The following is a 27,320-nucleotide window of genomic DNA, read 5'->3' as shown; positions in this document are numbered from 1 at the left end:
TCATATTCATCATGGTATTTGGGGGCTCTGGGAACTCTTACCCATGATTTCCAGCATCTCTACCGGAGGTTGTTCTTAATCATTATCATAAATGACATGTGGTCCCATCACAATATTACCATGACCTTTGATATGTGAAATGTAGGGCTTCTGCGGGTGAGCAACAAGTTAAAACTGACCAATTCAAACTCAGCTATGGAGAGGAGTGACTTGAATTCCCAATTCACATGGGATGGAACCATGAAAGTTGGTCTCTGTTGCATCAGTACTTCACCTGCCTAATATAGGAGTTTAGAAGGGACACACTTGTAAACTGGAATGAGCTTTAAGGCACACACAGTTCTTGTCATGCTACTCTGCATGAATAGAAGCATCTACAAAATGCTCTGATCATCCAGATAAAAATATTGTTGACCCCAAATGAGTGTAAACATGCAGAGATACTGTAGAAATGCCACACAAAAGAGGATGGAGTAGCTTTTGCAGGCATCGAGGCACAACAAACCTTTCCTGGGCATGAAATAATAATGAATAACCAGAACCATTAGTGACTTCTAGTAAAGATGGTTCATATCCATGTTTTGTGCAAAAACATTCTTTTTATTTCCTCTTGGTATACAAAAGTTCTTTATTAGTAAACAATTTTACATGATTTTCTGTGTCTACTGGGGGAACAATAATAGGCACCTCTTACAACAAATCTGTTTAGAAAAGCCATAGATTTCCAGAAGTAGGAAATATTTTGTATGCTTTTTGACGATACATTGCTTCTTAGTCCTTTCCTCTAAGATATGCAGAAAAGGACATGAACGCCTCCAGTTTGGTTAAAGATGAAATCTGTGGAATAGGTCCTAATTCATTTATGATCACATGCAGCGAAATGCTCCTGGAATGTCCCACACCTCCAAAAAGGTGTTCAGCACTGTTGGAGTTGGAATTGACACTGCTGAATGTCTCCTCAATGGTGCACACATGTGATGAAGAAACACCCCGTGCCTTCTCTCCCTCATTCTTTCCCACAAAATATATTCTATGCAGAATTCTTCTATAAAGAAGAATCTCAATGCACATCAGAAAATGCAGGAAGATTAGCTTCCTTGGTGGAAATGGTTTGAGTTTTCTAGATGAAGGCTTGGCTACTTTTTATATTGCAGCCAAAATTTTAAAAAGAATAAATATAGTTCAAACATAAGACAGGAAAAAAAAAGGAAAGGAAGATCAACCCTGATTAGATCAACCTTTCAAGCTGATGTGTGTCTCCAGTAGAACAGATAGCTTTCACTTAGCTTTCACTTTTGATTAAAAAGAGCTTATGTGCGCAAATAAAACTTTCTGGGGTAAGGATTTATTTGGCTTGCACGTCGGAAAACACTCTCCCCTCCAAACAACAAGCAACTATCACATATGGAAGATCATCAGGGGATCCCAGATCTCCAGATCTGGGCAGGAAAAATACATATTAATTGCTTTTTCGTGTATTTTCTTCTTACTTACAGCTCATCGATCCCTAGGGTTTTATAGGCATAACATAGAATTCCTCCTTTTAGTTCAATATTATTAATTTTAATGCTTTTTCTGTAGGGGTTTCTTTAAAGTTGACAAATATTTACTCTACCCATCATAATGTGCAATATAGTCTTTTTAAATATTTAATGTCTGAAGTTTAAAACGAACCACCTCCACACTGCATTATGGTCTTTCTCTCGACAAGAACTGCACAAACAATGGGTGCGGCATGCTCAGGTCCTTATTCTGCTGGAACTGTGGAGCCTTTGTAGAGAAGAAAGGAGCAGTAACTGTGTCCATTGAGACTTTTCAAGGGTGTGAAGAAGTGGTCTTACTCCCTTGCCCATCCTTGCCGTGCAGCTCCTTGCCGTGCAGCTAATTGGGATGGCTGCTGTATGCTTGGTTCCATATGCTGTGCTCATTCATAGCTTGACTGGTGTTCAGGATGGATGTTATTTGTTTATTCAAGAGAATTGATATGCCACCTCTCTAAAGACCTGCTACAAGCATGCACAGTTAAATCATAAAGACAACTCCAAATGTATCAATATTAATAGGTCTTTAAAAAAATTAAGCAACCTGAAACAATATCCTTAAAACAACCCTAAATCTAGCTAAAAATGCTGCAACATTTCACTTAAAAGCCTAGGTAACCTAGAAATGTTTTGGCCTTGCACCTAATGGCTGCTCCACTTCTGACCAGTGGCATGAAAAGGTTAAGAGGTGACATGATAGCCAGGTTTAGATATTTGAAGGGATGTCATGTGGTGAGGGAGCAAGCTTGTTTTCTGCTGCTCCAGAGACAAGGACCAGGAGTAATGGGTTCAAAGAGAAGGAAAAGAGATTCCACCTAAACATTAGGAAAAACTTCCTGACAATAAGGGCTGTTCAACAGTAGAATGCACTGCTTCAGAGTGTGGTGGAGTTATTTTCTTTGGAGGTTTTTAAAGAGAGGCTGGATGGCCATCTGTCAGGAGTACTTTGATTGTGTGTTCCTGCATCCCAGGGGGTTGGACTTGATGGCCCCTCGGGTCTCTCTGTGATAGAAAAGTAGATGCCAGGTAAACCTCATGAGAACATGCTAAAAGAGGGCTGCCATAGCTGATAGAACTTCATCTTTGGTTGTTACACTCTCTCATCTACAGCAGCTAGCTAGGTCTCCCAATGGCTGCTCCACTTCTGACCAGTGGCAGGAGAAGATCACTCCAAAGACCTGTGTTATTAATCACTCTTCTGCCATGGCTGTGGGATGTTTTTAATGTATGAATATATCCTAGAGAGGCTTCTGCCTTCCCAAATGCTGTTCTATATCTAAAAAGTTACAGCCAGTGACCTAGGACGATAATGTATGCACTCAGCCTTCCTCTTTCACAGCCACTGCTGCCATAAGTGACTTTTTATTGACAAACTTAAGGTGCTCACTTATCAAGTGGTTTACTAAAAAGCTGCCTAAAGTTACAGTCACAACAAGGGATAGCAAGGAGAGAAGTTCTTCAAATGAAAAATTGACTATGCAGATACCTCATGTAAATGCAGAGGTTCAACGGTGTGAACATATACTGTGAATGGGCACAGTTCCTGTGTCAATCCTAGTCATCTCCAGTGAAGAGGCTGTTGAGTAACAAAGCTGAGGAAAAACCTGCCCCTTGAGGTCTTGAAGAGTTACTGCCAGTCAGAGTAGGCAATATTGAGTATGATAATCGACAGTATGAAGCACAGCTCTTTGTGCTTTCAAACCACTGAGGTGTGGCTAGGCAAAGCATCTTCATTTGTGAATGTGAGTGTATAGTCACATTGCTAAATCAAAGGCTGTTTCCGCACATGCGCGGAAACGCAGCTCCACCAGCATGAATTGTGCTGGTGGAGGCTCGGAGGCCTTTCGCACGCTATTGTGCGAGCGGCCCCAACTTGCTCCCCTGCCTCTGGGTTGGCCCCCTCCACTGACCTTACTGTCCAGCATCGCTCTGGAGGGCTGCAGGGACCCGCCCACTCTGCCCTCCAACCTCCAGGGATTCGGAAGGCAGCGTGGGCGGGCCTCTGCAGGCCTCCAGAGCGACACTGGACAGGAAGGTCAGTGGAGGTGATGGGAAAAGCGGCAGTGTCCCGCTGGTGCAGTTCGCACCACACTGGCAGGAAGCCGCTGCTTTACAAAAACCTCGCTCATTGAGCAAGGTTTAAAGCGACGCCCTCGCACTGCTCCAGAGCGGCCAGGACGGTGCTGCTGCATTGGTGCTGCTCCTGTGCGAACAGCACCCTAGGGACATGTGTTTTTTCTGTCCCTACGGAGCTGTTATTTGGCCGTGCGGAAACGGCCAAAATTCATTGTTACTTTTTCAGATTGGACAAAATAGAACTACTTTACAGTAGTCAGTTTATCCTTATGGCTCCTTCAATTTTGCAGGGGGAGGAGTTATTAATGGCTTAGATACAACCAGCTTTCATGCTAGTGAAAAAGGAAAAACGGGAGTCCCTTAAACCCCCAAAAGGCTATGTTGGGATCATGGGTCCTGCACGGACAAAAACATGTGGAACAGGTATCTAGTAGGGAGGGGGATTATATGAGATCGAGTGAAAACCTGGCTAGATGCAAGCTACAGAAGTATCTTAACTTCCATCCTAAATCTTTAATTATTTAATTACTAAATTGCCTTTAATTCTATACTCAAGTATAAAAATTAAACATTTTAAATAGTCATCTTATAAACATGTTTTTTTGAAAATAGAAACTTGAAATCAGAATGTGTTGTTATACTATCACTAATGTATAAAGTATATACTTATAATAAAAATGTCTTCTGTCCTGTGCTTTTCCTTAACACAACTGTTATTAGAACTTTCATATTGTGACTGTTGCTATTAACTTCACATCCTGCTTACTTTCCTTGATTCAGATGAGGAAAACTGAGGTGTAAGATTGGATTTAAATATGCACTGGATTACATTCAGTTAGATACACATTTGAATGTAGGCCTGCTTTCATTCCTTTTCAGTTGAATGAACAATTAATAAAGACATCCAAATGCACACCCATATTTATATTCTTTCACACATAGTTATGTACAAGGCTTGGAACAACTGCCTCAATCCAGTAATTTATTTTTATATTATTGTACTATTTGAAAAGACTGCAAGAATAAAAGTTTGATTAACAACAATAGTATTTATATATGAATTTTGTTAGAATGATGAACTTATATAAATGGAAACAATATCTAAGAACAGAATTAGTCCAGTTGAAGGTAGAAAACACATAAATTGACTTCTACCAGGATCGGCCGCTGACTGTCCCTTTCATAACACCAGTGGACTCTCCCGTCCCCCCCTCTTAAGGGGGTTTAGGCTGTGGGACGCCATCTATTGTGTTTTTGTAATTAGAACGCTTTTTTAATAGGGTTTAGTTTTAATATGTACAGAGCCATTTTTAACTTATTCCTGGTTGTTTGTCGATTGTATTTTGTGCTCTGTCTGTATATTATGTTCACCACCCTGAGCTCTTCGGGGGAGGGCGGTATACAAACGTAATAAATAATAATAATAATAATAATAATAATAATAATAATAATAATAATAATAATAATAATAATAATAATAATAATATAGTATTTAAATATTGAGGGGTGAGTAGGAACAAAAAGTTGTTTGGAAGCTGTTATAATTTAGTGATCTGTCCAGAATCATACTCAGGTTCATTTAATAGTGCTTTCTCCCAGGAAAATATTCTTTGAATGACACAATAGCAGTGCCATTTTAAACAGAGTTATGACTAGAGGTGTGTATTTGTTAAAGCCAAAACAAACAAAATCCTTTTAAAACCTGTAATTCCAATCTGAAAAAAATCTGAAAAAAAAATCTGCTTTCCCCCAGGATCATTTCAGCTACAGCAGTAGAAAACCCTTTTTAACACCCGCCCCCCACTCCATTTACAACAAAGTTTAAATCTCCCCTCTTATCCATCACAGTCTATGGGGAGTGTTTCCAGTGGGTGGGTGGGTGCTGTTTTTCAAGGTAGAGGCACCAAATTTTCAGCATAGCTTCTTGAGACTCTTCTTACAAGAACCGTCAAGTTTGGTATAGATTGAGTGCAATTTTTGGACCTCCATTTTTATTTACTGTTTGCAAAAGAGTATGGCACCATAAAATTGGATATCTTAGCCCAATGTTTAATAAACATGGGGGTTCTTGCAAGGAGAGTCACCAGAAGATGTTGAACATTTGGTGTCTCTACCTTAAAATACAGGCCCTGCAAAACCCTCAGAAGATTTTCCATAGGGTATAATGGAGCTGTTTGTTTTTGGATTCCTGAAAAAATACTGGTGGGGGGGGGGGCATAGCAGGTATTTTGGGAAATTCAGAAATCCTAAAAATGAACCTGAATGTTCCTGAATTTTTTTTTTGCACACCCCTAGTTATGACACCCTAAGACTATTGTGGTCAATGGGCACTATGTTAGAGTGGCATGAAAGAGTAGAAAAGGGGCCTGTCTGGTCCTTCATGGAAACAAAGTTTGCTGGATGTCAAAGTTTCATCACATCCTGGATATCCTCTTATAATGTCATTTGGAAGCACGTATAATGTCCTTTGGAAGCACATATGATAAATATGGATGATAGGAAGGTATAGGAATCTGGTATAACTTTCTTTGAAATGCTTTCTTTTAAATTGAATTATGTGGATATAATGAATATTTATTTAACATATCTTAATCCTGCAGAGGGAGAAAAACTAAATGAAATACAGATGCTGCACTTTACTAGTGTTTGTTTCTACATGCCTAGTATTGGTTTTTTTAAAAAAAACTTTACAAACTTTACAAACAACATTAATTTGTGGAATAATAAAGTCATGTTATCTTTAGAATTTGCAGCACAATCGGTATTGTTCTTGCTGATGCAGATAAAGTATCTACGTTATTAAAAATCTTTGTAACCTCCTCTTCCCCCACCCAGTAGACACATGAAAGTAGTCTATTCCCCTCCCCAATGGATCTTGGATTCCAAATCACATAACCACATGAATTAATTAGAAACAATTAATGGTCTTTGTAAGGCTCAGCATGAGACCTTTATGCCAAACTGTGTTGTCAATCTATAAACTTTGCTGTAGATGTTTAATTTGTAAGTTACTGAAGGTTTGTGAAAGTTAATAATAGAAATAATAATAGAATAGTAAATTCTGGCTCCCTGTTAATTTTATTAAATTTTCCAACCTGCATTGTTGGAGAATAAGACATCAAATAAAAATACACTTTATGTATTGTGAAAATATTAATTTAGGTGCAAGGCAACAAACTGATTCAGTTTGAATAAATGCATAACTCATCAGATTAACAATGATGAATCAAATGCGAAAACTAGTAGTTTTTATTGATAACACAACTATAGATCTCTTATAAAATCACATGGGATTGCAATATTGTGCATGAAATAGCTTTTTTTCTTTAAGAAAATAATTTCTCTGTCATAGTCACAACATAGAATTCTTTTAATTACTGTAAGTATATTTCCTTGCAATGCTCTGGCTGTCTATAAACAATGGATCCAGCGATGCAACCTTAGCAGCTATAAAGGAGTGGATGCAGTTTAGAACTGCTGTCAAATCCTGAAATTCTAGTTCCTGAAATGAAAAAGAAGAAAGTAGTTTAATTATAAGTTTCATATATTTTAAAGTCCACATGCATAACAACAACAACAGTTATCTTTTTTATAATAAGAAGTTTACTGACAAATATAACAAGGACAGAGAAGAAGAGGAAAAATTTAATCTGCCCAAGCAAAACTGCCCAAGACTGGGATGATTTTCATTCCCTGGGAAATTCATTCCCATTTGAGTTGCCTGCCTGGCAAACCCAAAAGTATAAATTGCAGTGCTGGTTCCTAGTCAGCATATTCTGTGCCAGAGTCCAGAGAGGTAGAGTGATAGTTCAAGAGCCTTGAACTTGTCCTCCCTCTATCTGGTGACTGGTCATTGACAGCCTGCCTTCGTGGGACACACCAGCCCATGAAATATAACAAGGTAACTCTTTTCACCTGAGTGAAGGTCTAACATTTTAATATACTAATTTTAAAAATATTTTTAATCCCTGGGAAGCAGAAATAGGTTTTTACTTATATAGATGCTAAATCTTGTCTTCAGTAAGGTGTCCTCTATTGCTTCATTTCACTCTAAGGTGGTCTGGTTTTGAACCACTTGTATGAAATACAGGAGACTTGTAAGAGGATTCTAATTTTTGCCACAGTTTGTGCCTTAAAATGGAATTGAAAGTGGCCTTTAGGTCAATAAATGCACATACAGGGATCACATACAAAGATACTTTTCTATTAAATGTTAAAGTAGCAAACAGTGTTGCACTGTAGACCTACCCTCCGTAAAGTTCGCTTGTTTGGGAGCTATTAGATCTTCCTGTTTTAACCAGATAGACAATTTATCTAAAAGCTGTCTAAAGTTTACCAGATATTCAACAGACTAATAGTTATAAAATTTGCAGTTTTATTACTTTTTTTGTAAATAAGTACAATAATGGCCATGCCCCAATCTTTGGGAATATGTCTGGTCTGATTTACATGTGTAAACAATGCAGTCAAGAATGGTGCCCACCTGTCTATGTTTTCCTTCAAAATATCAGGCAGGATAAATCTGAGGCTGGCACTTTACTGTTTTTAAGTTATCTAATATGTAGATATATTTCTTTTTGACAGACCAGTGGTGTGGTGCAAGAGGAACTCCTTGCCACTGTGTAGATCCTGATTTGGTTAACATAAAGCATTCAGAGCCAATACATTCAATATAAACTGTTTAGTTTATTGTGAGGCAATCACTCCTCAACAAATAAAATGGTGTTGCCAATAAGGACATAGGGTCAGCTGAAATAAAGTCAACAACATCAAAATGAAAGCTAACAATAAAATAACAACATTAAAATAACCCATGGTAGTAGTGTAACCTTTGTTTCCAAAGGAGCAAGCAAAGAGAAAATAAAGTTGCCTAAGGTACAAGCATGCTAGTGTGACGGCATCATAAAATATCATAAGCAGGGGAGAGAAAAGGTAGTCAGTATGAATATTGGATAACAATTATAGGAGGGATCTTGGGTCAGGTGACATGTACAAACCAATCACATTTGCCAATTAGCAGCAACCATTACAATTATCTCATTATAGTTATCAGCTGAAAATGGTTTCAAAGGGCCCTTGGAATGTGACTGTTAGATCAACAGTTGCAGCTGGGCCTTGCCGACCTTCAGTTAACAAGCTTAATCAGCTGCAGCTTGAGAAGGTAAGAAAACAACATTTTATTTTGAGAACCAAAACCTTTCAAAGATGGCTGCTCTTATGCCAAGTCAAACACTTTCTTCACAAGTGGCCAGTGGGGCAAATTCTCTGCCTCTACCAGAGGGATCTCCTGAGTAATATCATCATATAAAGATTGAAAAAAGAGGGCCATTTGCTGGTGTAATGCCTACATTGGTTAGAAAGGTAGGAATTTCTGACTTAAGTCAGAGGTCATTCTCCAAAAATAGTGAAGAGTTTTTATTTTCTGCAGCTTGTATAAGCTGTTCTCACATTTTTGTAGTGTAGTCCTTTTTCTTCTTATCAATTAGTTGTTTATTGCATTTTACCACTTTTTATATGCCATTAAAGGTATTGTATTTGTATTTGTATAATTAGTTGTTTATATATTTTTTTCTGAGCGGCTAACTTCATTAACAATAACTGTAACTTCTCTAAAGATTATTTCTTTTACAATGAAAATAAAGGGTGCTTAGGGCCTTTTTTACAGCTGGAGTAATCTTGATCAAACCATGGTTTGGAATGTCTGTTCTTATTAAATTGCTGCATACTGGGTGACCCACTTAAGACAGTTCTTAATTCCATGGTGAGCTATTCATAGATCTTCAAAGGATCCATGTTTAGCTCAGGGTTTGTGCAAGCTACACTATATTTCTGCAGTTTTTCAGTATTAAGAATTGACTTTACTTTCACATCAAGTGCACTAGGCCATCTTACCTTTTTGCCTACTGGCTTGAGATAAAAGAAGTGGTCAGTCCCCAAATGCGGCTGTTTGAATGATAGTGAGATCTTAGATATAGAGGGAGGTGATCTCCCTCTAGATTTGGAAATATTTTAAAGTTCTCAATGTAATGGCAATTAAGTTAAGTTATAATCTTCCTCACCTCCCTCACAACTGCCTCAGCAGCCAGAGTTCAGCTTTCCATGGGCGACCACCCAGCCACAAGGAAGAGAGATGGGTGACACCAGGCACAGTGGTGGCTGAGCGGAGAGGCAGGGAATAGGCAGCGAGGAAGAAACATTAACGTAGGATGAAATTCAATTAAAAGCTTGAGCAAAGATTATTTTGATCTCGTATATATGAAATAAAGAAATCCTGTAGGGAAATGTCTTTCCAAAGGTAGGGGTGTTACCACTGAGAAAGCCCCATAGCAAATTGCTAGCTGCTTCACCACTATGGGTAGGGACTGTTTGTTTATATTTAACATGCAATTGCCATGCTCCAGAGAAGAATTTGCATACGTAGGCTAAATGCCCCTTCCAGCATGCAAAGGTTTTCCAACTAGTGCATTTGGAAGTGGTAGCTAGTTGACAAATGTCAGGGTCCCCCTCCAGAGTACCGCGGGGGAGCCCTGATGCCTTCCCTCCAAACCCTACCCGGGGTTCTTGTTCCCGGCCTCACCCCTGTTCTAGGGAGGGGTGGTCAAACAGTGGGGCCTAAACCCCCTCAGGGCCCGCCTGGCCTCTCCACACAGTTCCCCTGGGAGAGCCTGTTCCTCCCACAGGACTCCCCTTTGTTTCCCCGAGGGAGCTTGTTTGCTCCACAAGTCTCCCTGTCACAGAACTGGGGGGCCTGTTCTCTCCACAGGCCTCCCCCACTCCCCTCCTGTCCCTCAGCTGGCCCTTCCCAACCTCTCCTTCTCCTTCCGCTCTCCAGCCCCTCTCTGCACACCCTTCCTTCTGCCTCCTGTCCCACAACTCTCCCAGCTGCTGCTGTTCTTCCCCTTTTATCCCCTCGCCGCCTCCCACACTCCTTAAAGGGCCCTCTCCTTGCCGGCTCTGCCTTCCTCCAGACCTCCGGGCCCGCCCTGTCATGCCGGACGAGCCCGGGAGGGCCGCATCGCCGGCGCCGTCGGTGGGCCGAGCCGCGAAAGTCCCGCGAGGCTCCCTCCTGGGGAGCGGCCGGCCAGCAAGTCCCTCGGCGGCAGCTCCAAAGCGCTGCGAGGCGTCGCTCCCTCGTCGCCGGGCGAGCCCGTCCCGCCGTCCCCGTCGCTGCCTCCCCCTCCGAGCCAGGACTGGCCGCATGGAGGCTTAGTACGGCGGGCGGGCCGGAGCCCGCCGGAGCGTCCAGCGCCGCGCCGCCGGAGGGCTCTCCCGGCCTGACGGTCTGCCGCCGCCCGAAGCCCTCGGCCGCCCAATCCAGCCGCTGGGATGGCGTCGGGCGTGGCGGCGAGGCGGCCATCGAGTCCGTGGCCAGCGGCGGCGGTAAGTCCGGGAGGGGGGGGCTCGCCGCTCCCGGACAACAAAGTACACCCAGCATTGGGTGCTTTGAGTGGGATTTTCACTCTTCAAGCAATTATTTGCAGCAGGAAAGAGCTGCTTGATTCTATCAGTAGATTTTATTATTGAACTTCTAACTTAGAAACGTTTACATATGAGCTTAAATTTAGAAGAGATCCTTGTTTTTTTTAAAAACAAGGTTTTCTACCATATATAAATTCTCAGCTCATTTTATGTATTTATTGATAAACATTTCTATCCTGCCTTATACCCAAAAATCTCAGGGTGGGTTAACAAAAGATATAAAATCTCCTAAAAACAATTAAAACTGTGGATTATAAAACCTGTTTAAAACTCCTAAAAGATTATTAAAATCCCCAAAAGCCTGTTAGAATCTTGTACATATTTTAGGCTAAAGCCATTTAAGGCTTTATAAGTCAGAGATAACACCTTGAATTGGGCATATTAGTGAATTAGCAGTCAATGCAGTTCTTCTAAGACTGGCATGATGTGCTCCAGTCAGCAGTACCTGTCTTGCAGCCATGTTCTAAACTAACCACAGCTTCTGAACCATCTTCAAGGGCAGATCCATGTAAAGTGCATTGCAATAGTCCAATCTGGAGGTCTTAGTTGTCTCATGCTTTAATTCTGTCAAGTAACATCACTTTCCCTGTGAATCTACAAACTAGGATATACTGAAAATATTAACATCTTTATGTGACCCCTCACTGGGTTGATCCAGAAGGTTGGACTGGGCTGTTGTCAGTATAACTGGTGACACCCAGTTATATGTGATGATGAAAGATTATCTGTAAGCTGCCCCAGAAGTTTTCACCCATTGTTTGCAGGTCATGGTGGGATGGATGTGAAATAGTTGACTGACGCTAAATCAATCAGAGATGGAGGATCTGGGCTGGATCAACATGAGTTGAATGGTAAGTGCTGACTGCCACCCTGGACGTGTCCAACTTAAGGCTATGCATGCCTGGATACATCCTTATCTATGGAGGCCCAGTTAACTCACGCAGATTGCATGGCATTGTTTAATATGCATAAGGCTAAACAACTGGCGCCCTACCTCTCCCAGTCTGATCTAGTCACAGTAATCCAGGCAAAAATCACCTCCAGATTAGATTCATTCTTAGTATGAGTAATTAAATGAGATGGGTAGCTGAGATGCTCTTATGGGAGCTAAGGGAGTCAAGCCAGTACAGAGTGCTCTGATTTTTCTGAACTCTGCTTCCAATTGAGTAAATCTGCCCCCTTCAGGTTTACAGGGAGGCTACAAGTTCTGTAATGGTAATTGGAGGTCTTTGCTGCCGATGAATTGTGTACTGGTTAAATAGGCCCACCAAAAGGTGCAGGCAATGATCTGAGTTGGCCCCCAGGTCCCGGCTTACAGTCAGACCTGGTAGCCGCGTCAGCCTGCAGGCTTTGCTCTTCATCAGCGTTAACATGTTGATCACTTCAGCCAGTCCAATTCTGTCTCTAGCTCCAGCTCCAGCAAGCACGCTTTCACTGGCCAAATTCCACTGGGGTGACCAATTCAGATCCCTCCACTGAACATGAAGGGATACCTCGTTGCTGCCATTGCTGGCTTTGGTCATTTCGTTCTCTGTGCTCCAGGTCTCGTTCAGGTCCTCCACAATTTACTGCCACTTCAGGCTCTTACACCATCAGAGCTGGCTGCTGTGTGGAATTAACACTGCTGCTTCTCCTGTCTCAATCTCCTGTTGCTGCCTTTGGTTGCTATGGCTTCTGTACTCTGGGTCTTGTCCACGGCCTCTGCACTCTGCCTCGGTCTCATGTACCATCAGTGCCGGCCACTGTGCAGGATGAATGCAGCCCACATCTCTCGTCTCAATCAGCTCCACCAGTCCCCATGTAAGTTCTCATATTTGCTCTGGAATTTGGCTTGTTTGGTTCTTTGCAGTCAAGGTAAGCCTTCAATGGAACATGCACATTGTCTTTGAAGATCAGTAAAAGATTAGTAAAAGCTAATATTACCCTAAAATGGGCAAATAAACAACTGAACATAAAAGCAGAGAGTGCCTCGAAGTTTGTTCTAATAGATATTGCTCCAATGCCATCTCGTAGGAGGCATCCCATTTCCCTCTCCCAAACTATTTCCTCTTCCCCTTCCTAGTTGGGATGTAATACCTAATGATGGCTGTACTGCACCCAAAGATATTTAGTGCTGCCACCTGAAATGATCGAAACTGTGAAACTGTAGGATGTATTAATAACAATGTTAATGTTTGACTGTTTTAATGGGTATATTTATTTTTGTACTTAAACTATGCTGTAACCTGCTCCAAGCCTGGAAGGGGAGAGACGGCCTATTAAATCTAATTAAATAATTAGATAAAGAAGAAGAAAGATTTATCACAGCATGTAAATGTGATTCAATTTGTTGTTTTTATGAGTGCACTGTGTATGGTATCAGGCGAGCCACAATAAATGTTTTCCACATTAAGAGGAAAAAGTGTGCAGTTTTTTTAACAGGGTATTTATTAAGCACACAATACATACCAACTTTGTACTATATCATCCACACAAATCAAAGTGCTAGTGAGTTTCTTTTGGAAGACCTATATTTTAGAAACATGGTCTGAACAAAAATTCTTCACATAATGTGTTTGCAATTCAAGACAAGCAGTTGAAAGCAAAACTAATCAGCAAACTAGTTTCCCTTCAGACAACGTATTTTATTGGACTTCAGAACTTTCTTTGTATTGAACCAACACATCAAAACCTAGGCAATTACTTTCCATTTCAGGTATTTCAAACACAGTTCTGCCATTGTTATTGACCTGAGCAGCCAATTATTTATCCAAGGCAGTCTTATTATTTTCATTGTAAGTAAGCAAGTAGGTAAAGATTACTCTTATAAGCCAACATCAATCAGAATACCATCAGGCTCAACAGTCTGAAAAAAAAGATATCTTTGTAAGATGCTTGGATAGGAGTGATCGAAGGCGTCAATGTTATTTTGACCAATATGTATATATTTCTAACCAATACTTGCTACAAGCGTCATACTCTGAAACCCTCTTCTTCCTTCCTCTCTCACTGTTCTATGACATAGAAGAGCAAAATTTTGGAGAAATCAAAGAATTACCTCTGTTATGGGCACAAGGGCTGGGGGATACCTATATGGCTATCTCTCTTGAATTTTGGTTAGATGTAGGTAGAACATCTGCCTCAAAACTAAACATCCCTGCCCATACCCTTCCATTTCTAAGATCTTGAAGCCAGCTGCATGGTAGTACTAGTTAGTAAGTCAAACAAAACAAAACCCCAACCCCACACTACAGGCTATCCTGATTTTCTCCTGGGTCACTAGGTTTTCTTATTGAAGTCACTTTTTGTTAAAAGCTGGAGAAAGTTTAGGATTGCTTGAAAATTCTCTACAGCTGAATGGGAATACAAAACCCCTCCAACATTTTGAGGTTCTATGTTGCTTGAAATGTCTGGAGTTCTTTTGGAGTTATATGTCTAGAAGGAATGCTTTGAAAAGATATAGAAGATTTTTTAAATCCCAGAAAAAAATTAAAACCTGGTGTGTGTGTGTGTGTGTGTGTGTGTGTGTGTGTGTGTGTGTGTAAAAAATGTAAAAACAAAAGAAACAAGAATCCTTCAAGAATAACAACAAACACTTTAAAAAGGTTTTTGGAACAAGAGGAAATAGAGTTATTTTGCATCATTGTTGCACAGGGACATTTCTATTACCTGAAATTTCTGAACTCCCACAGAGAACTTTTACAACTGAAAAAATACATTTAACTTATTTTCTTAAAAGTTAATAAACATACTTTTGCAAAAATGAATTTTTGGCAAAAAAAAAGGACTATTATGATGTTATTTTTTTACATTTTAAAAACCTGTGGTTTTTTTGTTATCCAAGTATGCACGTGCGCGCGCACACACACAAACATATAGTTGTGCTCCCTCCCACCCCGGGGACTTCATGTCCACAATCCATTCTCAGGTCCTAGTCCAACATCTTAACCACCACATTATGCTGGCTTTCATTTCAAACATTACTCTGCAGCAGGGGTAGGGAACCTGCGGCTCTCCAGATGTTCAGGAACTACAATTCCCATCAGCCCCTACCCCTGCTCTGCAGTAATTCAGAAGCTCACTGGACATTGAAGAATGGGAGAAAAGGGTTGTCAGAAAAAAATGGGATACATCTGTATGAAACTAAATTCCATAGTGTGGATTTTCAGCAAACAATAAGAATGTTTTTAAAACCTGTTGTGTTTTTTGTTACTCAAGTGCATGCGCACACGCACATATGTACACACACACGCATAAACACACACAAATATACAGTTATGCTCCCTCCCACCCCAGGTACTTCAGGTCCACAATCCATTTCCAACAACAAAAAAAAATGCTTTCTTGCTGGGAAAGTAATGGAGTACAAAATAATATAATAATCAGGGAGCATTATCCTGAGGAAATCTACTCATTATGAGAAGAGATAACTGAAATGGGGGTTGTGGTAGATTCTTTCCTCTTAAATGTGTAAAATGGAGGGCATTTTCACATTTTCATTATCATCTTTCATCCACCATCACTGTATTAGAAATGTCTTAACTGTATGTTTTAAATTTATATTAGATATTTACACTATGGATTTATTTATTGTTTATCATATTATATTGTAAGCCATCCTGAACCTGGCTTTGCCCGGAAATGGCAGGGTATAAATTGGATAAAATAAGCAATTAAATAAACAAATAAACCCTCTTTTTTCTGGTGCTGTTCCAACTCTGTGTAAAGCAATGAGGGAACAGAGATTTGAAACAGCCATTACATCCACTTATGAATTATATGCATAACCCTGTTTCTGTTTCAGACCTCACCATGTTTTGTGCCACTGCACTTTTTATGAACATTCCAGCTTTTGTAATATACTGACTGAAAAATCTTTGTGTTTTTTTTTTTAAAAAACCAGAAATTGTGGAGAAAGGGAACACACAAGAAATATTTGGGGGAATCAGAAAGTGACACTTCCAGAAGTGCCAGAGGGATTTCAAACTTTTTTTTTGCCATCAAGTGATAGCTGACTTATGTGACACTGTAAGGTCTTCAAAGCAAGAGACCGTTGAATATGGTTTACCACTGCCTGCCTCCACATGATGACCCTGGTATTCCTTGGAGGTCTCCCATTCAAATATCTGCCAGGATCCAGGCTGACCATGTGTGACTGGCCCAAGGTCACCCAGCAAGTTTTCATGGCTTCCCAGGTCCTAGTAGTCCAACATCTTAATCACTACCCCACACTGGCTTTCATTTCAAACATTACTCTGCAGCAATTCAGAAGCTCACCGAACACTTAAGAATGGGAGAAATGGGTTATCAGAAAAAAAAGGACAAATCTGCATTAAACTAAATTACATAGTGTGGATTTTCAGCAAACAATGAAAATGTTCAAACAGAAATATTCAAACAGTGCAATCCTTTGCAGAGTTACTCCAACCTAAGCCCATTAAAATGAATGGACTTTGACTAGAGTAACTCTCCTTAGGATTGCACTGTAAATCATGCTGTTTGCTATCAGGTGCATGGCGACTTTTTCCCCTTTGACTGGGCTGCTTTCGACATTTGCCACTTATCTGCTCAGGAGGAATGAGTCGTACATTATTTGATAACATTTTGTATTTCTCATTGTGAACTACACTTCCTTATCTGGTGCCATCTAATTGTGCTGTAAATCCCTTCATTCCCATCAGTCTCAGGCATTGCTCTGCTACAGCTACATCAATAATAAATATTAAGCTTATCAGCCTACCTTGTTCCTGTGTCCTAGCAGTGACTTTAAAACAAAAGTAGGTCTTAAAGGCCAATATTGGCCTGTCCCCCAAACCAATCAGTCATCTTTCATCTTGTTCCTCTGGCACAGATTTACAGCTTCTTACACCATTGTACAAGCACAAGTATGTTATGCAATTGTGTGACACGGAAAACTTTCAAACTGTTTTGCAAAAGTAAAATCCTTTGGCTGAACAGAAAACAAAAAAATGGGGTAAGGGGGAAATGAAAACTACACAGTGGAACAGTACTGTCAAAGGAACACAAATAATGAATGTTATTGAGTTACTTCTTCTCTTGTGACTTATCTGGAAGGCTTAGAGCAACTCCTAACAATTGCTGAAGGTCAGAAAAGCACCAGAAATCCCACAATGTTATCCACATATACTAAGCAGTATGATACATCTGTACAAAACAGTGTCTTTAAAAAACTGATACATTTAAGGCTGGAACTTAGGTTTTATACCTGAACAGCATTTTTTTACCTGGTCAGTTTTATAAAGACAACAGCAGTATTCACTCAACACCAATTACTATTTTGGTTGATATGCCTCATTGCGTTTCTGTACCCTCAAGAATTTAATTTGGGCTCTGAGCATTATTGTAGACATGATAGAATACATTATTGTATTACATTTCAGTGAACTAGAAAGTAAAAGGCAAAGCATTGGACATTACTGACTCATGGGGTGACATCACATTACAATGTTTATTAGGCAAACTATGTTTACAGGGTGGTTTACAGACTTCCCCAGATGCCCACACTTCCCCCCCCCCCACCAAGCTGGGTACTCATTCTACTGATCTTGGAAGGATGGAAGGCTATGTCAACCTTGAGCTGGCTACCTGAAACCCACTTCCATTGGAAAAGCAGTAAGTAAATATTTTGAGTAAGTAAACACATTGTATCTTTGTCAAATGTTGTGAGAAGAGTTAATCCTAGCCTGTAGGCCCAGTAAGATTGATTTCCCTCAGTCCAAGTTGAATAAAATATGCGACCAGACTGGCTGCAAGTAAAAGGCTGCCATCCAATGGGAAGGCTGGAAGAAAAAGCGTGTATTCTCCCTCATGGGGCAGCTTTTGCCTCAGGCTTTGTTCCCTGGACTTGTTCTGGTTTGGAATGAGCTTTTACAAAGGCGTGATTGGCATGGGGCAGTTAGGCCCTCTAAAGTTGAGAGAGTTTGGTAAAAACTGGATGTGGGGGGGGGGGTTACATTTCTCATCCAAGAATTAAGTCTGACATGCTTTACCTGCATAGGAATGACAGTGTTCATTTCTGTTGAAGGTTGCAATATTTATTTAGTTGATGTACATCAAAGTTTGCATGAAATTATAGTCAGCAGATGGGAAGGGGTGTTAAGCAAGGCTAACTAGCCCTTTTGTTTGGTAGGGATAGGGCAGGCTGCTAATTGATAGATTGGGAGCAGCATTGAGCACCCTGAACCATTGGGTGTGACGGAGGCAGTGGTGGGATTCAAATAATGTAACAACCGGTTCCAGTGGTGAGATTCAAATAATTTAACAACTGGTTGCTTACAAGCACCATTTTAACAACTGGTTCTGTCGAAGGGGTGCGAACCTGCTGGATGGAGGGTACGTTCTGAACAGATAAATAAACTAATTAAACCCATGCTATTGTCTCATGTCTTTAATGCATACTGGGGCAAAGTGAGATATACGTTTTTAAAGAAGACTTTAAAACTGGCACTTTGTCTCTACAGCTCATTGATGATTTCATTTTAAAACTGTTGTTTCCAGCACTCAAAATCCTTTTACCAGTTTGCTAAATGCCAGTGAATTAAAAAAGTTGTAGTTCCACATTACCAGGCATCTCAGCTCAACTCAACAACTGTCATAGCACAAGTATCATCAATCACATGCAACACAGGGTAGTTATCTGTGACCCAGCTTATATAGAATGCAAAAGACACAACACAATACTCTGTATTTCCTTGTAATGTGAACAAGAAATCTAGATTTATTTGATATAAATTCAATTTTATTTAACACCACAATATGCGTTACCCACCTTTGTTTCAATTTGTCTTGTTTCTGTATTCTGAAAAAGTAACTTGACTCGCGTTTTCCCATCATCTGACGACCCTTTGAGCTGAGAGAATTTATATCTCCAGAGGACATTCTTCAAAGAAATGGAAGACAGTTAACATTTCATGTTCACCTGCCCTAAACCACACAGTCACTGAGCAATTTTGTCTGGAAATAAAATATGCAATAAACAAAGAAGGGATAGCTATTCTTTGAGGAACTTGAGTGGTTATAAAAGAACAGCAGAAACTCATCCCACGGTAATAACAAGAACGACTACTCTAATTGCTCATCCTCCACCAAACATAGAACTGCCAGGGAAATCTATATATTGTTTTTACCTCACATTTTATTTCCTTCTACACTGTGATTATATTCCCTTGATCAGAGTTCAGAAATTCTGTATTCAAAAAGTGCTTAACATTATTGTTAGGTAAATTACAAGGCAATTCTTCTCACAATTATATAGAAAAATGTTATTTAGTGAATTCAGATGAAATTGGAAAGTATCTGTAGGGACAATGTAGTTAAGAAAGGTTCGGTGGTGTTTACGGTGCCCTTAAATGACCCAGTCAGCTGTTTCTACAGGCTGGAATAGAATCTAGTAGATATTCATTCATTCATTCATTCATTCATTCATTCATTCATTCATTCATTCATTCATTCATTCATTCATTCATTCATTCATTCAATAATCCATTAAATTTATATTTTGCCTTATATCCTGTATCAATCTTTTAATACAGCTTTTGAACTAAATAATAAAAAAACACAATAAAACCAAAATCTAGAAAAACAGGAAATCAATAGATAAATGATATAGCAATCACCCCAGCAGTGCCCTCAAACTAAAATATCTTTGGCCCTTTCCGCATGGGCCAAAAACGACGGCCTGGGGGCGGTAAAAACGCCGCCCCCAGGCCGCCGTTCGCACAGGCGGCGCTGCTGCAACGCAGCAGCGCCGACCTGACAGCGCTTCCCCCCCAGGGCGGCGTCAGGCCGCCCTAAACAACAACCCTTTAAAGGGTTGTTGTTGGGGGGAAAGCGTCTTCCCGGCGGTGTGGAAAGCTTGAACCGCGCCGCTGGGAACACAGCTGTCTCCCTGGCCGTCCCTCACCTTGTCCCGTCGTCGCCTGCTGGCCGTCGAAAGCCCGCCCATGCTGTCCTCAGACCCCTGGAGTGGGAGGGCAGCGTATGGGCAACGGCCAGCAGGCGGCGGGCAAGGTGAGTGGACGGGCTGGAAAAGAGGCGGCTCCGTGTGGAGCCGCCTGCCGTTTGCCGGCCTCTGCTGCGGCCGCTCACATGCGTGCATGCGAACGGCTTTCGCCTCCACGCCGGCGGAATTCTCGCCGGCGCGGAGGCGACAGGGAGGCCGTGCGGAAACGGCCTTTGAAATCACAAGGCCTTAATTAAAGCTAGTAATGAAAGGACTTCTTAATGTGGGAATTCCAGAAAACAAGTACCACAGCATGGGCAAACTGCAGCAGTCAAAGTAGGGCCTTAAATGCATCTGACATATCATTTGAACAATGAGAAATAATAGGTAACTGGGATCTATAACTAACAGCAGGTAAGGAATTTCCCAGTTCTTCATAGAAGTCTCTGTTGACTATTTTTATAATGTGATATTGTGTAACTCTGTCATACTACAGTTCTGGACTGATTGGAATAAAATGGGACATTCAGCTTTAAATAGTGACACACATAACTTCAGCCCTGAAGCCCTAGATAATGTACAACTGAAAGGCTTTGAAAGTGAATAGAAGAATGCAATTTGCTGTGTTTTAACTCATGGGAGAGAAGCTGCAATGCAGCATCAATTTGTAAATCTAATGATACGACGCACATGCAAATGGACTGCTTGCTGGAAATTTGCTGGCTTGCTAATTATCGGTGAGGAACATCAACTGGTCTCTTCCCGTTTTGGTAGCAGCAGTTCCTACTGTTGAATTCTGAATCTGTTATTTGTTTTTAAAGGAAATGTTTATAAATATGAATAATTGTGGAATCGAATCCTGGTGGATTTTGCAAACAAATCTTGGCCCTGATTATTTTCATTTATTTTTAAAAAACATTTCTCCTACCGTTCTACCCACTAGGGCGCTCAAGGCATCAAACAGTTAAAGACACTTTCACATTAAAAATCAATGTATGGGAAAATATAACACCAATTAAAACAAAAACAGGAAGCTGTACCAGTAAGAGAATGCTAAATGAAACCACAAAAGTCTTCACCCATGGGCAGTAGATGATAGAGGGGAATAAAAAAATCTTCCTGGGAGGCACTTCCACTTTTTCATGTTATGACTGAAAATACCCTGTCTTGGCTTGCAACTCATCTCATCTCGGATGACAGTGGCACATGAAGCAGGGTCCTTGAAGATTACTGTAATAGTTGGGTAGGTTCATAAGGTCCTAAAAGTATATAGGGCTTAAAAAGTCAATAGCAGATGTTGCTTAGATTCTCAAGGGAATTTCAGAAGGAGGAATACTAAGAGACAAGGTCTTATATTTAAAAAAACAATATCTGTTGGGAAGGATATATAAGAACCTGCTTAAATACAACACAAGAATGGAGCAAGTGAAAGCCTGTATGGTAAAATGGATGCAAAACTTTCAAGAAGAGATATCGGTGCATTCTGAACAGCACAAATAATGTCCTGAGAATGGGGGGGGGGGTGGTAGGTGTATTGGGGAGGAACTCTGCACAGCTTTTTCCCCAGGACACCTTATTTTAGTACAAGCTTTCTTTTTTGGGAGTCACTAAAATGTGACTTTTTTCCTTGAAATTGTCTGCAAGTTGTTTCCTGCTTGCTGTGTGGAGCTCAGGAGCTCAGGAGACGACTTATTTTTCCTGCCCGACTGTTAAAGCTCACTTGTCAGTTTCCTCTGCTGCTCATGCAATGGTGGGATTCAAATAATTCAACAACCGTTTCCGGTGGTGGGATTCAAATAATTTAACAACTGGTTGTTTACAAACACCATTTTAGCAACTGGTTCTGCCAAAGTGGTGCGAACCTCATGAATCCCACCACTGTGCTCATGCCATGTGCTGCAGGGATTCTCCATGTGCGTAGAGTATTTGGTGAAGGAGAAGCATTTGCTCTGCAGGCTCCTCTGCTGGGTGCCTTTTTAGTCTAAAAAGTACATGGTTGTACTCAGCTCATCCTGCTGATTCTGGCAATATCTAGTTTTCCCTTTTTTATTTTTGACGAGTTGTCTTTGAAGGTACAAACACACGATATGAGAATCCATGCTGATTTTCACATTGTGTGTAGTTAAGATGATGATTGCCCTAAGCCACCCCCGGTAAAGGCGGCCTAGGCACAGAGCGAGTGGGCACACACCTAAAAATCTTCTGGAGACCCTGTCAGGCTTATTCTAGCTGCCACCTCTGAGAGAATGTTGATAACACTGTGAGGGGATTTTACTTTTCCCACCAAAACGGATTGCTCTTTCGGGCTGGATTGGGCACCCTCAAATGACTCCTTGAGGCTTATTAACAAGTAAATAAAGATGGAACGTTTATTTATAGATTTACAAGAATATAAGTTTCAGAGACAGGCTTTTCTTTTTCTTAGGCAGGAATACTTTGATAAATCTTTTAGCTGTTTCAGACAATTCTTCGACTCAGTTTTAATATAACTTCCTTTTACTAAACTATTTTCTTCAGGGAAAATCTTTCTTTCACAGATCTTTACAAATACTTAAATAGCCTGCTTCTTCCACTAAAGGAGAAGCACACTGAGCTTCACAGAGCAGGCTCTGGGGTATCCCACCTGGAACGCACTCCTGACTGTTATTTAAACCAGTCCCCGGATGTCACTCTCCCGTATCTAGGTGCTTTCTCCACAGAAACTTATAATCAAGCCCTCCATGTGTTATAAATATTGCCTTTGTGATAATGTTTCCCTTTGGACCACGGCTCAGGTATCACACACAGCCTGACCTTTCCCAGTCCTTCTGTAAAACCGGGTATCAGCCTCTTAAGCAGCAAAGCTCTCTTTTTCTCAGCTCTCTGCCTTTCACTCCGGTCTCTCCTGTCTGACTTTCTTTCTGGCCTTTCCAGTCTCTTTCCTCATGAACAGACACACTCTGGCCTTTTATAGACAGCTGCAGCAGCAGCCAACCAATCAGGTGGAGCTCTGGGTTAACTGCTTACATTCCTTTTCTCTGTCAGAATTGCACTTTAAAATTAACAGTCCGTCACACATGTGTTTGTGTCTTTCTGAGACTTTTCCAAAGAAACTTAAAGGACTATGTATTTACCAACAGCAGCCAGAATAACAGTGGCAGCCTGTAGAAAAACCAAAAGAAATTCAATTCAATAACCTTTATTAGGCATAATTTAAAATTAAATAAAAAATAAAAAATATATTTTAAAAGGGGAGGAAAACAGAATAAAACCTAATCAGATGAACTACGTTTTGTTCCGGGACAAAGCAAGAAACTTTGCCACATCTTCGGTCCGTTTAGAACAACGACAGTTGAGCAGTATCTGAGTCTTAACCCTGTCAGAAAGAGCAGGTTTTGAGTACAAACAGAAATCTGGGAGGAAAAAGTGAGAGTGTGTGCTACAATGGCTAAACTAATGAAACTTGTAATCAGACAGTCAAAACATGAGTTTGGTGAGAAGTGAAAATTGTATTTTTATATGTTGCTGAATCAATTACTTAAGAATAAAATAATAATAATACTAACTGAGATTAAAATTAGATTCAGAGGAGCTAATTGACTAGGTTAATATGTTATTAATATGTTAGTAGTCGAGGCAATAAGTAAGCTTATTTGACATATATCACAGGGTGTTAATTAAATAAGTAAATAGCAGAATGTTACATGACATAAGTAAAATGGAAGGTTCTCTCAAGTTTGTATCACATCCTGCATGTGAGCTCCCAAAGACACCTGGTGGGCCACTGCGAGTAGCAGAGTCTGGTCTGATCCAGCAAGCTTGTTCTTATGATGTTTTTCATATAGTTTTCTATTTTGGTGTGTGTTTATATATGGATAAAAATTAACAAAAAATGTTGTTTTAAAAAAATTACAGAATGTTGGATTGAGCCCAGAAACAAACTGGGATCCCGTGTAGATGAAACAATATTGGAGTGATATGGCCCACTCCAGTCAGCATTCTCACCACAGCATTCTGTGTTAACTGTATCTTCCAAACAGTGTGCATAGCTGTAATTTAATGGAGACATATGTCACACATGTAAATGTTTATTTCTTTTACAGCTGTTTAAGTAGTTAGCCCTTTTGACAAAAATCAAATTAAGATTTGCTAGCGTATAATTCATTTTATACTTGTTTCTCAGCATTTATTTCTTAGAAATCAAGTGAAATATGTTGTTGTAATATTCTGCTTCACTGAGGTGTAGATGGTCTGATATAGTTTACCTAATATTTGAAATTCTTCTCCTTATGGCAAATTTAATCAATCTTTTGAAAATCAGCGGGGCATAAAAGGATCCTTTATCTCTTCTCTAGATGCCAATGAATATTAGTATAAACTTAGGATCCCCTCTGTACCCAGAATGAATTTTCCCATGCCATTTGTTTTCTTTTTAGGCATAAAGGTTTTTAATTGATCATCATGACCTGCTTATCTCAACATTTTTGTGCAGAGATGTATTGTTATACTATTCTGTACCATAGAAACAAACAAGCAAAAATAGAAACTCATAAATTAGTCCTATGCATGCTGAAAACGTTGTCAACTTTTTTTAAAAAAATCAGTTAATGCAGAGTTAGGTTTGAAGATGATTTTGCACTTGTTTTTATGTTGAAATACATGGGTGCGGTTCTCCTAAGATCCTCAGTTCTTAGAATTCTGGAAGCATACCCACTGAATTTAACCATCTCCCCCTTTTCTGTAGTATGCGTGGATCAATGAGGGGGGCATTTACTCTTTAACCTTTCAGTAATGTTCATTGAAGCAGCACAAAACATGACAGAAAATTGTCAAAAGGAAAATCCTGAATTACAGATGGAACAAAGGTGGAATGGCATAGAAAAATCAGCTCATCCCTCTATACCTGTGGTGGCGAACCTTTGGCGGTCCAGATGTTATGGACTACAATTCCCATCAGCCCCTGCCAGCATGGCCAATTGTAGTCCATAACATCTGGAGTGCCAAAGGTTCACCACCACTTCTCTATACTGAACTGAAACCTTTAACAGCATTCAGTAACAACAATAATACATACTTTGCAGAGAGTCTTAGGCAACCCCTGTGAAAGGGTTGTTCGACCCCCAAAGGGGTTCTGACCCCCAGGTTGAGAACCATTGCCCTAACAGATCTCAGGGACGATGGCATGATATTACAAGGAGATTGCATGTCGGAGCTTGGGTTCAGGAAGTAAATATAAATAGTTGGATATATTTGTTTTCCCCAAAGAAATGCCAAGATACAAAGGTGAACAGAATCTACTTGCCTGATCAATCAGACTCTGATACTCTAAACCAGTGATGGCGAACCTATGGCATGGGTGCCAGAGGTGGCACTCGGAGCCCTCTCTGTGGGCACACGCACACAGAGTTCGTCATGTGGGGGGCAGAAAATCACACCCCCCCCATACACACATCTAGGCTGGCCTGAGCCACTGAGCACAACATGCACGCACTGCGGTGGGCAGGGAGGACTCGGCTGGCGGGCCTGGTGCCTGTACTCTGGGTGGCTGCTGCCCGAGGGGGGGCGTAGAGAGGAGGCAGAGATGCTAGAGAGGCACAGAGCAGTGCGCGTGGGACTTGCTGGAGGCTAGAGCAGGCTGGCCCCTGCTCAAGCGGGTGGGGCGGAGGAAGAGGGAGCCAACCATTTTTTTCTAAACTAAAACCTCAGCATTCAGGTTAAATTGCCGGGTTGGCACTTTGCGATAAATAAGTGGGGTTTGGGTTGCAATTTGGGCACTCGGTCTCAAAAAGGTTCGCCATCACCGCTCTAAACTGTAGAGTCTGTCTCTGATTCTGCTAAACACTTAATTAGAGGACAGCATAACTAAGGAGTCTACCAGAAGTCCCATCCTTCCTTACTGGCCTTCAATATGGGTCCACCATTCCGAGGAATGCAATGTAGTTAGGACCTGGAATGAAAGACTTTCTCCCACAAGTGAAACAGAGGCGGGTCCAGAATTTAAAGGTGATGCACCAGACCCTAGTTTCAAGTAGATGATGTCCAGTTTCCAGACATAGAACAGAATAGGGCACCGAATGAGGCAAGCCAAGTGCTTTATACAGGAAATTAGACTGAATACATTCAATATCCTGGGCTGGATGCAGAGTGGAATGCCATAGAGAAGCTGTGGGCACACTTTGGCATCAAAAACTTTTAATGCCGCTGGGAGTTACTTGTGTCCTTTTCTGTCAAAGAAGGGTAGAATTGCCATTGTAGTAGTTTTCCTAGTTACTATGGCTTTATTCCTATGGGCAAACCATCCCGCTCTAAAATGGTAATTCAGGCCCAGGTATTTAAATAACTTAACCTGTTCTAGAGCCACACCACTGAGGATGCCATGTGCTAGTAAAATACATGATCTTGGACTTAGCATAATAGAGAGTCAAGTTGTTGATGTTGCAGTACTCAACTCAGCACAAGAGAAGACCCTTAAGACCAACTCTAGTGCAAGAGAGCAAGATCATATCATCTGCGTAGAGTAAGATAGGGACTCTCATAGAATAGAATAGAATAGAATAGAATAGAATAGAATAGAATAGAATAGAATAGAATAGAATAGAATCTTTATTGGCCAAGTGTGATTGGACACACAAGGAATTTGTCTCCGGTGCATATGCTCTCAGTGTACATAAAAGAAAAATACATTTGTCAAGAATCATAAGGTACAACACTTAATGATTGTCATATAGGTCTAGTAAGTAATCAGGAAACAATCAATAGTAATGAAAACATAAAATGTAAAATCATAAAATAAATGAAATGAAATGTCAGCACAGGCTATAGTCATACAGTCATAAGTGGGAGGAGATGGGTAATAGGAATGATGAAAAAAGTAGTGCAGTAATTATATAATAAATATATAATAAATAGTTTGACATTATCGAGGGAATTATTTGTTTAGCAGAGTGATAGCATTCGGGAAAAAACTGTTCTTATGTCTAGTTGTCTTGGTGTGCAGTGCTCTGTAGCGACGTTTAGAGGGTAAGAGTTGGAAACAGTTTATGTCCAGGATGCGAGGGGTCAGTAAATATTTTTCACAGCCCTTTTTTTTTGACCCGGTGCAGTATACAGGTCCTCAATGGAAGGCAGGTTAGCAGGCCAATTGTTTTTCTGCAGTTCTGATTATTCTCTTGAAGTCTGTGTCGATCTTGTTGGGTTGCAGAACCAAAACCACACAGTTATAAGAGGTGCAGATGACCAAGACTCAATGTGAGATTCCTCTCGTAAGTGGAGACTGTATCCAGCAGCTCCTTGGGCAGTTTGAG

General features: G+C 40.6%; 1 protein-coding gene across 6 annotated transcripts in view; it reads right to left on the bottom strand.

Moving 5' to 3' along the window:
• Nucleotides 1–3,599: 3,599 nt before the first annotated feature.
• Nucleotides 3,600–27,320, bottom strand: part of SNTG2 (syntrophin gamma 2) — a 354,452-nt gene continuing 330,731 nt past the window's right edge. For all 6 annotated transcript variants that reach the window (XM_048497891.1, XM_048497919.1, XM_048497904.1 and 3 more), the window contains 2 exons: nt 18,865–18,975; nt 3,600–7,119 (listed from right to left, as the gene is read on the bottom strand). In XM_048497891.1, the coding sequence (XP_048353848.1) occupies nt 6,988–7,119; nt 18,865–18,975 (243 nt within the window). In that variant the 3' untranslated portion in view covers nt 3,600–6,987. The remainder of the gene's footprint in view (nt 7,120–18,864; nt 18,976–27,320) is intronic.

The sequence above is a fragment of the Sphaerodactylus townsendi genome, linkage group LG01 (assembly GCF_021028975.2).
Source record: "Sphaerodactylus townsendi isolate TG3544 linkage group LG01, MPM_Stown_v2.3, whole genome shotgun sequence".
Classification (NCBI taxonomy): domain Eukaryota; kingdom Metazoa; phylum Chordata; class Lepidosauria; order Squamata; family Sphaerodactylidae; genus Sphaerodactylus; species Sphaerodactylus townsendi.
Note: the sequence above shows the minus strand (reverse complement) of the source record. Positions and strands in the feature narration are given on the sequence as shown.